Source organism: Corvus cornix, chromosome 2 (assembly GCF_000738735.6).
Source record: "Corvus cornix cornix isolate S_Up_H32 chromosome 2, ASM73873v5, whole genome shotgun sequence".
Taxonomy (NCBI): Eukaryota; Metazoa; Chordata; class Aves; order Passeriformes; family Corvidae; genus Corvus; species Corvus cornix.
In genome coordinates, this window is record NC_046333.1 from 83,833,312 (window position 1) to 83,851,366 (window position 18,055).

Genomic DNA, 18,055 nt, shown 5'->3' on the forward strand with positions numbered 1-18,055 from the left:
GGAACACAAAGGAAACCCAAAAAGCAGCACAGTGCTCCCAGCACACTCCCTCCCGAGCCCTGCCCAGACCCTGGAGCCCTTGGGCTGAACCGCTCAACCGCCCCCTCCTGTCCGTGGCTCTGGCCCCACCCCCCGGTCCATCTTAAAGGCTGTCTTGGGGTGACTTTATGATGTATCCCATTATCACTGTTCTATGCCCAGAAATTAACTTTGTGCCTTTCTATGCCTTTAAACTGAGCCTGAGGGGAGGGGAGAAAAAAAAACCTGAGAGAACTCTCAAAGCAATTTGCAGTTTGTTTTCAAGGACACAGATAAAACCTCTCTGCGTTCTGCTGCGGCGAGAGAGAGGAGTGGGAGGAAGCACTGCTTGCTTCCCAGCCAGCTTTCGGCTACTTTTTCTCCAGAGAGAGACAGAGTTGAACTTTTGTTTTCCTGGGACTTCGATTTTTTTCCCTTTTTCTCTTCTGGACTGTTTTCAACATCAGAACACATCAGGACTTTTTCCACCGAGGTGGAGGCCCTGGAGGAGGGCCCACCCTGTCCCAGCTCCAAGGAGGAGGAGAGAGGCTACCTATGGAAGGACTCTGAAATTTTCCCAGGTTTTTCTCAGCAGAGCAAGAGGTTTTCTTATTTAGCATTATTATTCTTTTTCTGTGTGTTTGTTAAATAAAGAGGTTTTATTCACTTTCCTTCAAGGAAAATTTATTTTGTCCCGAACCTGGTGGGGGAGGGCTGGTTGTATATCCTCTCTCAGAGGATATATTTCCAAACTTGCCCAAACCAGCACAAAGGCACAGAATCCTTGGGCATTGAGCGGATGGTTCAGGAATAAAGCGGCTTCATAACATCACCCCAGGACAAAAGGTCAGCCATGGAAAAAAATACATAGAACAAACAGGCATATAACACAGAAAAACACATGGAGAATATCAAATACAAGGTTTTACCTGCATGACTAGATGATGTTATTTCTGTAACATTAGCTTTCTTTTCTTTGCCTCATGAAGAGGAGGATGATCCTTATATATTTATTGTCTATTTCTTTTCAAACTGTCCCATAAATCCATTATAAGGTGTGTGACAGTACTGCAAGCAATCTTTTGATTTTCACCTACACACAATCACATATATATATATGTGTGTGTGTGTGTGTGTGTGTGTGTGTGTGAGTGTATATATATGCTTCAAACATTTAACGTAACACTACTCTGGAGTTTGTGACAACTTAGTAAAAAGCATCCATAAACTGAAGCACAACAGGCATTTTTCAATGCTAAAACTGTGTACTTGATACCTGATGCTTATCAAAGATCCCATCTACAGATTGTTCAACAGAACCGAGTACTTGGTGAATGGGAATTGCGGAAAACATCTGTAAAGTTACTTACAAGCTCTAGAAACACTGTGGTTGTCTTGCTTTCAGTGGGTTTTAGCAACCAAAAGGAAAAATAAGTGCAACCGGCAACAATGTGACAAGCAAGTTACTTCAGAGTAATTAGCTGCTCTTAAAGTTTGCAGATGAGGACGTGCTCACAAATGACTCATCGCAGCCTGAGGGCAACTTGTCTGTAAAATTAAATCCAGGTGTTTTACTGTGCAGACACTGTTATTTAGCTTAGAATACTCTTTTCATTAATATTTTGCACCCCTTTTTTCTCTGCAGTTTTTTTTAAGTAATGTTTGTTCCTTATGAATGGCTTTTTCCTATTCTTACTACCTATTCTGGCAAGGATGATAGGGAAATACGATTTTTAAAGGTGAACATAAAAGGCGAGAGGAGGAACACGAGCACGGTCAGCACACGGTGAGGCAGCCAGCCTTCCCCAGTGAGTCGGGCACAGACATCAGTCCCAGCAATCAGAGCTGCTTCCTCTGCAGCTCCTGAGCGCGATCCAGCGAGCCCAATGCCTCCTGCAGCAGCGCAGGACATCTGGCAGGCATGTGGCACAGAGCAGGAGATAATGCTCCTATGAAATGTCTGGATGGACAGTGCACACCATAAACTTTGTGTGTGTGCAGGGTGAAGCAGTGTCCTCATAGTCCATCTCTAAATAACCCCAAAAAACAGAGCAGTTCCTCACTCTGGCCAGACAGATCTAGGCAGATGAACGGGGTGGCTGAAAAGATCTGGGTGCTACAAAGTGGCACCTGTTTGGTAAGACACAGAAGCAGCTTTTAAAGGTCTCTCCCACTTTCATCCCCTTCTCCCATAAAAACTTAGAGAACAGTGTTTTCTTTACTGTTAATGAAATCTCACTGGAAGTAAGTCTGCTGTGACAAAGTTGCTTTATTCACTTTCCCCAGAAACATCCCATGCTCAACATGGGATCTTGGATCCCGACTTCCAGCTGATAGTCAATCCATTTTGTTTCTGAGTGCTATTCATTTCTCCCTCAGCAACACCAGAAAAACCCAAACACTCCAGGCATGAAGCACAATGGTATTTCCAATTCTGTTGCTTCCTGAAATGCAGCAGGCAAAACCAGCTCCAGTAACCCCAGCAGCAGCAGGGTCTACCGCTGGAGAGAACAAGCAATCCTAATGCCAATGGAGAAACACGACATGCAGCTTCTATGAACCATTGATGGCTTGTGCTTCTGCAAGTCCAGACTAAACTCACTCTTATGTAAATTTTGTAAATGATGTTCAGATTATAGCCAGGCTGCAGCAAAGAGTGAAGGTACTTACATTAATTAAACAAAATCACTTTTTAGTACAGTAATTCTGCACTCCTATTAGGAGGAAGAATAATATAATAAGAATTTGATAGCAATAGGAGACTATAAATCAAGAGCAAAGAGAACTGAAACTCATCCCACAATGATTTAATTAACTCAGCGGTATTCTTCCAATACAAAAATGCTATTAAATTCCAACTAACATCTCCCCCTGTTAGGAAATGGAACAAAACTGTATCTGCAAGCTCTGGCACAATGCAAGAGCATTCCACTACCAAGACAATGAACCAGCTTCCAAATTCCTTCTTCCCCATGCATCCACACACAAACACCACCTAAGTGAAGATGGACATTTCAAACAGATTTCCACTTTAATTGTGGGCACAGGTCACTGTCCAGGACATTAAAACAAGTCCAAAGAAGCCTTTTACCTGCTGTGAATGAACAGCATCACTCCTCATACTTAAGCAATGACTGTGCTTATGGGTTGGAAAGGAACAAACTAAACACTGGCTTTGCCTTCCATCTCCAGAAGTAGATGCCAGCAAGCATCTTGGTGCTAGGGTGTCTTCCCAGTCCTGCACTCCATACATCCACAGCATCCACCAGGGATCACCAGCAGCTCAGCCGCAGGTGCCAGCACAGCTCACCTCAGGAAGGACCTCGTGGTCAGCTCACCTACCAGCTGCTGGCAACAACCTGGTGCCACAAGTTCACATAGGATACACAGCAGAGGCTCTTAATTATGACTTGGTGTTTTCTTTCACCTGCCCCACTAGGGTAGCAGAGGTCCAAAAACGCTTCTATCCAAAATGTCTAAAATTGACCTGAACTCACACCTCGAGTCCAGACAGCACAGAGGTCACACAGATTCAGTGCAGCTATTCCTACTTTGTTGAATGACTCCTTAAAGGCTATCAGCCTAAAGTTATGACATCTCTGATTCACCTCAACCATTCGTTTATGGTATAATTACAGTTACTCAATATAGTTCTGGGTTCTTTTTAATTCCCTACTGCACTTATGTTTACATCCAAACCCATTCCTGCCTGCCTCACCAGGCACAGAGAGAATTAGAATTCCTCTCATGTTATGCTTTCCCATTTTTCACTGCATTCTCAGCCTGATCGCTCCTCAGCTCTGTCAATTCCTGATCAAAGCATAGAACAGCTAAGTTATATTCTTACTCTGCCATTAATAAAACATAGCAAGAGTAACATTGTGCAACAAAATGTGCAAGGGCACACGTAATTAAGATGCACACACCAAAATGTAGAGTGAACACGCTAATGCAGTTACTGCAGCAAATACTACAGGCTGCTCAGTACTATTACTGTGCAACAGCTTTTTAAATCAACTGCAAGCATTTCTGTGTGGCTGGAGACCCAGTGGGGGTACCAGCACACATGGAGCAAGGCAAGCTTGGGTCAGGTCGGTTCCATCCTGCCCTGTGAGCCAGACCAGCGTCAGCTGGACAGTGTGTTCCCCCGCTGGTCCTGACCACGCAGCCCTCCTCCCAGCACGCTCCTGCACCGCAGCATCACTTCCGGGTAGGGAGCCAAAACGCTCCTGGGAGCTGGGCCAGGTTTGTGTCAGTAGAAACAAAAAAATCCCAACAAATAACACAGTCTTGGGTTTGAGCATGAGATGCCCTTCATATTTCCAGTAATTCATGTTGGGACTGTAACTACTGTTCTGGCACTTTCCAAAAGCAAGAACAAAGAGATTCATTTCTTTCTACCACAAAGCTTCTTGCTGTAAGAGGTGTGAGGAAGGAGAAACAGCAGCTTTGCCTCGGTGCTGATCCCAGTCCTCAGCAGGCCACGTGCAGGGCTCCAGCTGGAGAGCCTGCAGACCCACCGGGTGACCAGCACTAACAGCACCGAGGGCTGCCGCTCCTTAGCTTAGTGCAGAAGACTCATTTGTCCTCAGATATTCATCACTCTCTTCTTCAGCAATGAGAAAATGAGACTTTCAGAATGATGTGAACTCACCCCCCACCCTGGTTTCTTCAGGAGAAACAGGACAACATGTTTTCATGAGAGAGGAGATAAGATGGCAAGTAATGCAACATCTTTCCTACACTGCCCATCAAATTTAGCTCGTTTAGTTCAGAGAAGTGTTATTTCTCCAAACAAGAGAGGGGCACCCAAAGGCCTGCTTTTATGCAGTTAGATCACAGCCCTGCAGCAGAGGCCTGCTCTTTCCCTATTTTTTCCAAACACAATTGCAACTGCCTTCAAAAAAAAGCATCTGAGTTAAACATGCTGCAGAGCAATTTATGTATGATTTATTTACTTAGTGTAAGAGCCTTGCTTCAAATAAAGATTTGAGAGAAACAACATGATGTGTCATGAGAGGTACTCACAAAAACCCTTGTTTTAAAGTTGGGCCAAAGGGAGTGCCTGGACTTGGACCTAAGGAAATGACTAGATTATATCCAGCTATAGATTTGGCCTGTTTAGAGAAAGTAATGCCCTGTTGACTCACTCAGATGTCAGTATTTATTTTCAAAATGTCTTCTTGCTAAAGATTGTTCCACTGAAGGATCAAGTACAAGATTTGCTGTCACACATTGCAAAATCTGACTTAGTACATAATGCCTGCATTATACAGAAGTTCATATTTTTATACAGCTTCTCTTTAGAAAATCAACATCCTCATCTTCAAAAGAGCCAATATAAAAGTTTTATGGGAAGAAAAATAAAAAAAATGTGCATCATAACATGTAATTAGAACAACAAAAACTAAGAAGTCTGTTTACACAAGTTCCCTTGAAGGGTAACTAAATCTGGAAAAAAGAATGACATTAATTCATACCCATTTGTGAATTTAATTTGCTAGAAAAGAGTAAATAATTTGGGTACATCAAACTGCTTTTTGGAAGCTTGCCTGGGCTGTATAGAGGGGGGATGTGAGAAATTTGCCCTATTTTTACAGTTGAAAGCTTCATTGACTCACACAAGATACTTAAGCCTAATATCCTGTGGCATTGCAGTGACCTACATGTAATTATTGCATGCTTTTTCCAAAATATTTGTACACAACCAGAAATTATAACCTAAGTTACCAACTAGTTCTTAGTTTATACCAGCAACACAAAGATGGACTTCAATTGGCAGTAAGGTAACTGTCTGATGTTTTTAGCAATCTTTTGGACAAATGTTTGGTCTCGGTTTGGTGTAATTTTCTGGCTTCCATTTTTCGTAGACAAACATATTTATCCTGTTAAGTAAACAATGTTATAAAAACTTTCAGCTGTCCCTTCTGGCCTGCAACCACTGTCCCCCCTCAGACATGGGGTGATCTTGTGTTTGTAGGTGTGCATGACCCTTGCACACAAAAATGTAGGAAAAGGGAGACAGATATCAAGTGGTCTTGCAATGCCACTGGGTGTCACCCAGACCATGTCCTTCCTGCTCCTGCCTTTTCCTGCCCTCCCTAAGCACGGAAAGTGGGAGCACTCTCAGAGGTGTGCTGAAATTCTGGGCTCTGTGGTGAGGAGCAGATGGGTGATACTTAGAGGACAATGAGGCACATGATGAAGAGGGGAATGTTTGGGACGTACTGATCAGGGAGCTCCTCTCCTGTCAGCCTCCTGTCCAAGCTCACAGACAATGCTGCTCTCAGCTCAAGGACTTAAGAGCTCTTTGTCAGCTTCCCCTTCAAGGGTCATGCTTTCTCCAAGCACAAGACATGTGCACTGTCTCACTCATCACACCAGCAGTTAAAGGAGCTACTGACTCAACAGCACAACCAGCTGGTGCTTTTCATCCAGGTGCTCACCAGCTGGTTGGCTACATTACTAAAACTTGATCTCTGCCAATTTTTACTGCTGTTCACTATCAACAGGTCAGCATCTAACATTCTTCACTGTAAAACTAAGCTCAAAGTGGGCCATTTCCAGCTGCAGACCTGTGATAAAGGATCATAGCATTGAACCCCAAAGAGGCATGCATCTCTTTAATTACAAATAATTTTGGAATGTCTATCACCAGGTTTCTTTGGTCACACAACCATATTAGCACAGATGCTGCCACTGTGGAGGTAGTTCAGTGCAGGATAGCCTTTGAAATGTAACCTAAAGGTTCACAGTTATTTCTCTTCTAAATCTTTTACTACTAAATTATGTGCCAGTTTCTCAACCTACGTGTGCTCAGAAAAAAATTACCCACAAGACCCACAAGTGACTCACAAGTAACCCACAAGATTAGGTTCGTTTTCTAAAGCAAAGATTACCCAATGTTAAAAAAAACCCAACCCATAACAAATCTGAAATTATTTCAATAAGCCTAACACTCCAGTTTTACCTTCCAGATTGCTTCTCCCATTAAATGACTATCCCATTTGCCTACACACAATTTTAGTTTTGTGCTAGTACTGCAGACCTGTTATTTCTCACGGTTCTCTGTCTTCTGGGGAGCAGCTGCAGTACGCTGCTGCAGCCATCAGCTTTAAAAGCAGTATTCAGTGCCTGACTGGCAGCAGAGTTAGAGGTGTATACTGCTTCCTGCTGTGGTGAAATTAGTACCATTACCCAACAGATCTTGTAAAATTATTTTTTTTAAAAAATGAAATTATTGCACTTTTCTGAGTAAAATAAAGAAAATGCTTCATCACCATAAGAAGACAGAAAAAAAGAACCCACCACAAAAAAGTAAGAAAGGTTTATTACAGTTATTTTTCACTGTTTTACTGTTTTTACCTTTCTTTGCTGAGCCAAGAGTATGAAACAAATGCAGAGCAGCGCATAAAGCAATGCTGTGAACTGCTTGTTAAAAAAAGCAGTGGCAACTGCATGAAAAAAATAAGGAAGAGACTCAGAAGCAACAAGAAAACTGTATCTCAGGCTCCAGCTACAGAATCAAACTTTGCCTATGAGAAAAGACAATATCCATTATTTCAGCCACAGATATAATTCAAGCTTTCTGACCGGAAAGCTCCTGTACTCACTCTTTCATTCACACCTGCATCCTTTTCCTATGGGGAACAATGTACATTTCCTATGGGGGAAAAGTAAAACTTTTACTAAAACTTGAATAGAGCTGGCATTTCTTTAGGCCCAAGGCTTGGCAATATGACATGAGACTTTTCTATGTTTAACAAGACTGGATCTTTAAATTCCTCTTGCATAACCACTACTAGGTTTTATCATTGCAGAGTTGTATTTTACAATTATTAAAAAATAACACTGAGGCGTTCCCAGAGGAATAATACTAACATTTCCTTTCTTATGAAGGCATCAGACACTCCAGCTTCCCAGTGACCCCTCCACTGTTTCACATGGTCAGCAAACAAAATACTCACTTCTTTCTGAAATCCCCAAAGGCTACATTACCCTGAGACCCTCTCAAGCGCCACAAGTACGAGCTGACCAAAGGCAACACTTCCTCCACACCATGCGTGTGCCGTGATGCCCTGTGTGACCAGAGCTGCAGCACTGCTGGCTGGAACTGCTATTTGCTTATTTACCTGTAAATGCTCAAGAAGCACCAAAGGAATTCACTAACACCTCAGATATCCCATGTAATCAGAATGGCTCATTCCCATATCCAATTTAAATCTTTGTTTACAATTTGCAAGCAGAGAACCTGAAATTAGGCACCTTGGTGTTTTACCTCGGTTAGCATTTAACATTGTATTTATATTTGTCTTAAAGCACACTATTTTCATTAACTGCCAGGTATTAAAGCTTGCTATTGCAGTCCTTTAACTAAGCTCATCACTCGTTTTATTAATCAGCAGTTTGTATCGTATAGACAGACATTTATCTCAGCCAGAGCATGTCCTAAAACAATTTACTCAAATTCCCAAAATCTACATTTTTTTATGGGTTGAAGTTGGAAAGATGTATAACATTTCTTAAGTTACTAATTTTTTTTACTCATGATATTTAGCAGACTCCAGTGAAGGGAACTAAAATTGGGTTAAACAAAAATTATGTGGAGGCTGAACAGAGAGATTATTTTGTTATCCAACGACACTCCATGTTTAAAATTGAGGTAGTTTTCTTCCTTCATGAAGAAACCAAACCTACACTCTTTTACTTTTGCCCAGTAATACTTTAAAACTAGAAGGTTTTTTTCAGTTCTGTTCCTCTAATCCTTCATTAAAGAGGAGAAAATACTTTGTTGGAGAGGAAAAGAACACTTTCCTATCCTTCCCTCACCCCAAGCCAGTGTTTCTCAACTGCCTCCAATGAATTGATATGCTGAAATGAACAGTGTATTTTCATCTACAAAACAAACTCCTATTGCCCAACATGCTTTACCCCCTCAGCTTGTACCCTAAAAGGTTTTGCCACTATAATGGATTGTCTTTGATTAAAAAACTCAGCAGCAAGCATTTCTATACAATAAAAACAATTTCATTTTAGGCTTTCAAAACATTTGTCAAAATTTTTCATTTTAAAGTAAGGTAGAATTTTTTTTTTTTTTAAATTGTAAGGTAAAATTTGGGAAAAGATCTTCTATTCTGCCTTTTTAGACATCTTCTTACGTCCATTAAAAGACTGGTTATTTTTATATTCATCTGCTGTTAAACCCCAAGTTTCTAAATTCCATCAAAAATTGACTCACAGATCATTTAGGGCTCCTTAAGGTTTTACAGAGCTAAGTTTAAGGTGGCTTGGTTAATTTTAGTAAAATATAGAGCTAAAAGGCAAAGAAACCCTGAACCCAGGGAATATTTGAAGAGGTAAACACAGGCTCATCAGAAACTAAAGTTTGTTTCAGAAAGACAGCTATGCTGCTGTCCTGCTGGCAAGTGCCAGGAGGCAAAATTGCCCCTGGTTTTATCTCCCCAGAGTCACATCAACACTGCCTTGGCAAAACAGCCTCTCTGCTTAGCCAGTACCTGGGTCTCTGACAGGGCCCTGTGCTAAATTCCCAACAGGATGGCTCAATTTTTTCCCAGGGCATTATTTGGTTACCTGTCTGTCTTGCCTGTGTAAGAAATACAGTAAAACCAGTGGAGATGCACTGTGTCTTTCAGGAAAGCAGGCAGCTGTTTATGGCACTGTAACACAACACAGAACATGCAAGGGCACACATTTGGGTCTACTGCTTGTAGCTGAACAGGCCCACCCAAGCCCTTTATCTCTCAGAGAGGATGTAGGAGCTAATTACAAACTAATTGAGCAGTGACACAAAACTTCTCAATATTTTTGGGTACTCAAGAACAGAATTGTTGTAAGCCAACAGTCAGTTACAGTAACCCATCTTTTCATTCCCATGCAAGTCAGCACAGTTTACAAAAAAAAGGTTTTTGAGCCCAGCTTTAGTCTTCAAGTGTGCTTGAGGAATGATACAAAACAAGATGATTGTTTCTTATAGAGTGGAGTAGGACAGAGAAGAAAATCTGCCGTGTCACTGAGGTTACTGCTCTGCGCCACATGAGAACTCAGTCTGTACTATCTTAGCTGCCAAGAACACAGACAATGACTCCACCAGCTTAACCCTCCTCTTAAATCCCGCTACCTAGAGCTGTACCTAGTTACAAGCTCTAACAACACCTTTGCTTCTTGAACAACTTCATGAAAAACAGCAAATAAAGCACCACCATGTCTCTAAAGAACTCAGCTGCTCAGCATTTTTGTGGCACCTAGAATGTGCAGTATAAAAGGCACAGATCCTCATCCAACTCTAATTAACTTGACTTCTGAATTAGTAAGTCTTTATGTGGAATAACAAAATCTGAAGGATATTAAGCATTACTGCTTCATTCACAACACGCATTTATCTGAAAGAGGCTTACTTCATTTTTACACCTCTTTCTTACAAACCTTTTAAAAAAGTCTGAAGCCTATTTGAAGATACTCTCTCGGCCAGTGCTGCCCTACTCACGGACAAAGTCTACAAGAGTTTTTACTTATCTGGAAGCTTTCTTTCTGCCTTCAAAATGAAGTAGTCTGCTGCTGGTTTGCACGCGAATGGATGACCCAAAGCTTCATCCCATACTCACATGCTTACTAGCAGGTTGACTCTGAGGTAAAGATCCAGGGGCCAGCACTGGAGAGCTCGCAGGGCTACAAAGTTCTGGGAAGGGATTTGGGATGGCCGGCAAAGATGATGTTCTGAATTGCTGTTCTTCTTCTTGAAGACGCCTATAAACACAGAAGCACTACGCATTAAGAGGAGCAAACTGGCATCACTAGACCTGGATCTCCTGCCCCAGCATTTTGATAACGACACTAAAGACAAGGAATCAAACCCACTCTTTTTCTAGGCAACTACTACACAGTTACAGCAACTGCTAGCACAAAGTAGGTAATTGCATGTGAAAAATGACCAGTCAGGCATCTTTCCTTGTTTTGTTGCTCATAATTTGATTACTTGGGTGAGTAACTGAGGTAACTGTGCAAATAAAATAAACAGAAATATCTATCTGCACTCACTGTTGTAAGCACTAGATTACAAGCTTAAGCTCTGTGTGCCAGAAAGTCAGTAAAGCTCTTCCAAACCAATGTGAAAGAGGAGAAAACAATGGCAGTCACTCAGAGCCAAATTCCAGGTGGATTTGAAAACAAATGTGTACCCCACTGTAAAGTTCTCTAAGCTGAGACTTAAACCAATATTGTCACCTCATTATAATACCAGATTCTATCTCCAAGCAACTCGGCATTTCCTGGAGAAATGAAAATGCAAAGACGCGGCCTCAGCAATAAGCTGGAATTACACCCTCCCACCTCACGCCCATTGTACAGTTACTGTTCAGACGAGTTTGCGTCTGCCAAAATACGACTCATGAGTCTACAGACAACAGAGTTTCAAGTTCCAGTTTATAATACACCTGCACTGCCCACACCAACAAAAGACAAACCAAAACCTACCAGAAAAGCTGTAAGACCTATTCATGACCGCACAGATGGCTTTTGGTTTCCCTGATGCCAGGGCATCACCACTGAAGATGCACCAGCTGACTGCAGCAGGCTGCCCTTCAATGCCTAAGCAGAAGGCACCATCTAGTGGCAATGATCAAAGTTTCCAAATCAACTAACTCCTGGATTTGGAAGGCAAATCATTAAAAACTCAGTTTGCTCTCATTTTTCTGCACACCTTCAACAAGCAGAGCCTCCTTAACAGAGCTGCCTGGAAGACAGCCCCCCGGCAGCACGTCCCACTCTGGGTACTCTCACTGTCTTTGCCTCTACCAGAACCTGGGGGATGACAAAATTTACCAGCTGCGAAATCTGCTCCACAGGTAACTTTGTCCTGCAATTTACTTGCCTTGGCGTTCCATGAATGAGTCTTACAGATCTGGGGGGGTGCAATAAATAACAGGTTCCACCCATAACTATGAACTATGCCAACAACTACTTGACCTGCTTCATTTTTTTTTTTTTTTTTTTGTGGTCCCCATGTGTGCAGTTCCCTACAGAACAGGGTAAGAGGACAGTATAAGATTTCTTCAGATCAGTAGACATGTCATATCTGTGCAATAGTGCACTGTACTGCAAGTTTTTGACTGACCTCCACTGTAAGTGGAACCACAGACTCACTACAATCAGAAAGGTGTGGTTTCCCGAAGCTGGGAATTCTCTGTGCTGTGCTCTGCTGCACCTGTACTGCTGCCAGTGCATCATTGACTTCATAACTGATACACACATAAACCTTTATGCTCCTAGGAGACCACAGTCAATCACTCTGTTCTGGTGGCAAACAAGATGGGTCCAGATAACTGTGAAAAGAAGTTTCACCATTATCTTCTTTGATGATAAACTCAGGATGCTCTTGTGTGCATGGAAGCACAGATTTCAGAAAGGCAGAGTGTTCTCAAAATAAGAGTTGCTAAGTTTTTAAGTACCAAAAATAAGTGTTTTGACTGAGATATTTACAAAACATCAACAGCTATAGTACTCCAGAGAGTACGTTTTCTAGTACAGTCCTATTCGAGGTGAACTATGAAACACCTGTAGAACTGATGGCATTATCAGCTTCGTTGCACTGCATACTTCCCATTCAAATAGAAAAGCTGCCTGTCTTAAGTATACCATTTCTATAGGTAATACATCAGTGTAAAGAATTAAAAGCCACCCCTTCCGCATCTGGGATTTTTCTTATATTATTACTTTTCACTTATTTTAGAGAAGACATTGTTAACTAGCAGGAAAGAAATTATTTACCTACTCATGCTGACAGGAGGTCCTTTCCTTTTGCTGCCTAAAAAGATTTTAAGAACCTCTACATCACCTACATACTCTCCCATCACCATCAGGAGTTTTCCACTTGAAGCCTGAATTCCAGTCCTGAGCCTTACAACACGGAGACAACTTCAACAATTCTTTTTTTTTTGGTAATGATTTAGTGCACTCAAGTGAGAGAGCTGAAAGTGCTCTGGGAAGAACACATATAACTAAGATGTACTCCTTTTTTTTGTTGGTCTTAAACCATTCAGGAAACCTCCACAAAGAGAGAGGTACTTTCTGTATATCAAAAGCAGCTGAGTGCACCCTCATCTACCTACACAATCTCTAATGTTTAATAAAACCTATAAGCTGTCAGTAGACACCAGATTTGAGAGCACTGGTTTTGACAGTTTGGAAAAAAATCCAAATATGGGTATAGTTTCTGCCACTTGCTATCAATGATACACTTCTACAAATCAGCTACTGCAGATACATCAAACCTCGACTAAAAGAGATTATATGGGGAAATATTATGTCCTTCACCTACTTAGTACATTTTTCTATGCAAAAGTCTAGTCTGACACTACTAAGTTCCTTACCAAAGTGCATCTCCTATTTGAAAATGTAGTTCTTTTGAAGCCAGCTCATGACACCGTACGGAAAAGGAGGCGAGTGCCTTGCCCCTACCTGACTGCCATGATGCGCACTGGCTGCGAGCGCTGCACCTTCTGCCTCGGGGACGTGGGCTGCAGGGTGCTGGACCCCGAGGCTGGCAGCTGGCTGCGGTTCAGCTGACCATTCTGGAGGAGCGGAGTGGTTTCCGACTGCATGCTGCACGTAGAGTATAAACTTTCAAACGAGGAATTCATGTCATTCACCAAAGCTTCCAGGTCCACATCGTCATCTGAAAGACAAAATAAAGGCAGTGTAACACACCTGGAAGTCCCAGGCAAAGGAAATGTGGCAAGAGCAAAGACTAAGTTTCAGTAAAATTATCACATTATTTAACTCTGTTTTTACAGTGCAAATTATTATTATTGCAGAAATTATTTATTTATTTCAGAGCAGAAAACCACAGCTAGTAAGAGCCAGCAATGGACATTTATTTCGTCTTCCTTGGTGAAAAGCTATGGACACGGAATAAATGTTACAGTATTTACTATATATATGTGTGTGTCTGCACTGAACCAGAATTTGGTGGGATTTTTAATAATGACAATGTTAATGTGAAGCAGCACTTCACTTACTGATAAACTGACACCCATTTCCAAAGCATATCACTTACAAATACCTCCGTTTGCCTTGTCAGTGTATCAAGTTCAGATCTCCCAACACTGTAATAAACACTTTGCAAGCCCAAATAATTTAGAAGGAAAAAAACCTAAGACAGTGCTGCCGTGCTGGAAGACATCATTATACAAGTGATCATTATATCTTGCTAAAAATCCTACCATATTTTTGTGATATGGTATTTTGAAGGGCAGTCCAAGGACTTTAATATAAGAAGATCTATTTGTATCCTTGCTCTTGCAGTGTGATAGACCTCTACCTTGAAGAGTACAAAGTAAATCAACCAGGGACGTGGTGTGGCTGGCTGAAGGAACATCAGTCCCTAAAAAGGGCACCAACCTTGCTATATATGCCACCTTACCTCACTGTAAATAAGTAACTTGTGCTCAGTCATTCCTCCTTAACAATCATAAATACTCTGCAAGACAAGAGAACTCTGCGAGCCCTTTGCACTAACCACTCTCTGAACTCCTCTTGCAGAGCACTGTAATTACTCCCTAGCCACAAGTTACATCACTCCCTATCAGGAGTTCAGTGGGCTGATGAACACACACATCGATATCTGCCTCTGGTTACAGCACAGCCACTGCCTGAACAGCTACTCCTGACCAAACAGAGCTTTGTGCAGCCAAAAATGTGCCCTTATTTTCCATCTGTATCGACTGGCCTGGCAAAATATACCATTGCTGCCTGCAAACTTTCTGTCTCACAAAACTCTTCATGACAGGGATGGAAAGTAGAGCAAAGTGATAGAGCTGGCAAACACACAGTGCTATGCAGCTTAAACACACTGTATTTTCCAATATCCATTATTTTGCCATGTTTTCTAGGTAAATGAACCATCAGAAGCAGTTATCCAGCTTGCAACCAACTGCACTATTTTTTTTTAGATACCATAAATGATTTTGTACAAGTATCATGTTTCTTGAGGATATAATCTAAAACAGCATCACTCAATTTTTGTCCACCAACAATGTGCCTTGATAACCATAATGAGATCTGAACATGGCATTCACGTGGCAATTGCATTGGGATGCTGATGACCTCAGTTCTTGGCGTTGGGTGAACAAAAGATCTGCTCAGAATTAAACAGGTGCTGGTCATGCCCCTACACCTGAACTCTGTTTAGTGACCTGAAATACCATGTTTCTCACTGAAAGTCAGTAGGCTCCTTACTATAAAGCAACAGCCACTTAACCTTCACTTAAAATGTACTCAAGAAGATTTCAAGGTTTGAACACATGTCAAAAAAAAAAGAAAGAAAAAAAACCCACATCACCCCACAAACAGGTTTCTTCCTTTCATTTCTTTACGGTAAGTTCCCTTCATTTTTGTATTTAACAGCTAATACACTACTGCTAAGACTCACCTTCACTAGGCTACACCATCTCCTCTGTATGTCAGCTAGTTCATGCATTTTCAACAATCTAAGCTTTGCTTTGCTTGGACAAAGTCTACAATAATTTTCCTGCTATTTTTAGTGATCTTGAGACAGAGCTGCAATTTAAATTTCATTCCATCCTCCAGATTCTTATCCTATTTGGAGAGGACATATCGAAAACACTTCTTGAGCAATCACAAGGGAACCACAGGAGTAGGAGTATAAAGAGGGAGAGGCCAAATTACAAGGCTTTTAAATTTTATCATTAATCTAAAGTACTAGAAGACTGAGCTGTAGGGTGTCAGATGGCTGTCAAGTAAAAGCTTAGGGGGTGGATGTAGAAGACATAAAGGACAGACCCTGACCACAGAGTCAGGGAGTCAATTACAGCAACTAACAGCAATTGTTTAGCATGGTGAAAAGCAGAAAGGGAAGAAAGTTGAGGCATATATTCAGTGGAAGTCCATATGGCTTGGTCCCTGAGGGTGCTAATTTATTAACAATTTAGACAAAGCTATTAGCGTGCAAGATCATTAAGTTTTTAGGTGATTGTAACACAGGAGGAATGATTAAGAGTCACCTCAAGCTATCCCTGAATAATCAAATAGTTGCAAAGGTGTCCTATGTACCCTAATATGCATAAAATGAGGCACTTAATGCAAAACACTAAGCAAAACAAGTACATAGTTGAAAGCATTGAATTACCATTAGCAAGCTTTTAAGTATATCAATTACACACCTAAACTCAATTTCTAACAGGGCAGGCACTGGCAAGGTGCATAAAGAGTTCTCCTAATAATATGCTGCACTGAAGTCCAGAATCTGGCTTCACTCCTCTGTCAGCTCCTTTTCTCTGCAGGTGCAGCACTGTTAATAGTAGCCCTCAGTCTTGCCATAAACCTCTTGCAGGAGCAAAAGATTCCTAAGATCCTTAAGCTTTTTGAAGACAAAGCCTGCAATCTTGAATTTCATACAGTTTCATCTCTATACAATGGCATTTACTACTAAATACCATTATGTTTTGGAGATTTCAGCATGATGCAATAGGAAACCTCGCTGCTGTAGCCTACACCTCGGAAGTGCCAGCAGATGTCTCAGCCTGCCAAGTAATCCACTATGTTACTGTGATGGTTCTCCACAGAGCTTAATTAAAGTCAAATAAGCCCTCCACAGGATTTCTAACTGTTCCAGCCATCTGCAGGTACACTGCTCAGAAGGGTATTTCATATATAGTGCGATCCTTCAAAGTATCTTTCTCTACCAACCAGTGAGATCCAGCCTCCATCAAGACAATCCTAATCAGAAAAAAAAATGTTGACAAAGCTGACTTTGAGAAGGCTAGCTGGTTAACAGCAAAATTCGCAAATTTTGCTGGACTTTGAGTCAGCACAGCACCATGCTGGTCCTCTAAGTATGCACGCACAAATTTTGTGACCAATCTGAAAGAATCTAGCAGGCAGAGTTGCCGGTAGCTGAGGAGCCTCTAGCTCCCCAACCATCTTGCATACATGCACTTCCAGGGATACAAAAGGGTATTTTCCTTAATCTGTATTGAATTCTGCCATAAGATCAAGGAGTATGAAAGTGGACATTCAAGGTCTATTCTTGCACTTCAACTGAACAGCACAGAGGCTGCTTATCACTTTAATGCACAAACATGCAAACAGCCCTTAGCTTTTGACTGACATTTTTAAAGGAGAACACTTGCAAAACCTAGCTCTGACATACTTCTGGTGGTGGACAGGGTACTGGCAGATTTGTAGACTCTTCTGCGAGCAGTGTTCTTTCCCAAACAAGAACCAAAGTGCACACACTGGCAGTTGTCTGAACTTCACTTTGTTTCTTTGCCCACAACTTGTTAAACTTTGGCTTTGTTCAGAAACCAGCTCCACTGGATGTTGCAAGTAATATGTTTGGTAAAGGAAATCATGATTTCAATTACAAGAAAAGATTTAAAAGTTCAGTTCAAGGAAAGAGGAAAACTTTGTTACAAAACTGTACTAAACTAGTGAGCTAAGCTATCACGTTCCACTAGAACAAAGCACCTTGAATACATTTTTAATGTTTTTGAGCATAACATAGGAGGGATGATAACCCCTAAATTAGGCCTGAGCAAACTTTAATCTATGCATAACCATGTCCCACTTGCCTTTCTGCTTCTAGCCCTTCTCAATCCCCTAGATCCTCATTTATTTACTTATTTTGGTAGTTGTTGGCCTTGACATGCTAAGCTCAGCTAACAAGACTAAGCAGGATCCCACTTATTCTGAAGCAACATAAAGCTGAAATGATCCCTGCTCATCTTCTGTGCCAGCCTCCCAAAGAAAGCAGGTATTTTCACAGCTGTCAAAGGGCTCATTGCATTGCAGAAATTCTATTTACTGAAAAAAGATGAACATGGAAAGAATCTCAGCTTTGGACTACAGACCAGGATGCATTTCATGTCTCTAAATGACAGTTCAGCAAATACCCTTTCCTTTTACATATGGTTCGTACGTGGGAACACTATGAAAAACATCACAGGACCTAAATTAGTTGTGATTTAAGAGGCTTGTAAAAACTTTTTGGTTTAAAAAATAA

The 18,055-nt window shown here is 41.4% G+C and overlaps 1 protein-coding gene across 4 annotated transcripts in view; it reads right to left on the minus strand.

Annotated features, from left to right (window-relative positions):
• The window catches only part of GRB10 (growth factor receptor bound protein 10), a 145,738-nt gene that overhangs the window by 44,101 nt on the left and 83,582 nt on the right, over window positions 1-18,055 (minus strand). For all 4 annotated transcript variants that reach the window (XM_039548443.1, XM_039548445.1, XM_039548444.1 and 1 more), the window contains 2 exons: window positions 13,492-13,708; window positions 10,641-10,782 (listed from right to left, as the gene is read on the minus strand). In XM_039548443.1, coding sequence (XP_039404377.1) covers window positions 10,641-10,782; window positions 13,492-13,708 — 359 coding nt within the window. The remainder of the gene's footprint in view (window positions 1-10,640; window positions 10,783-13,491; window positions 13,709-18,055) is intronic.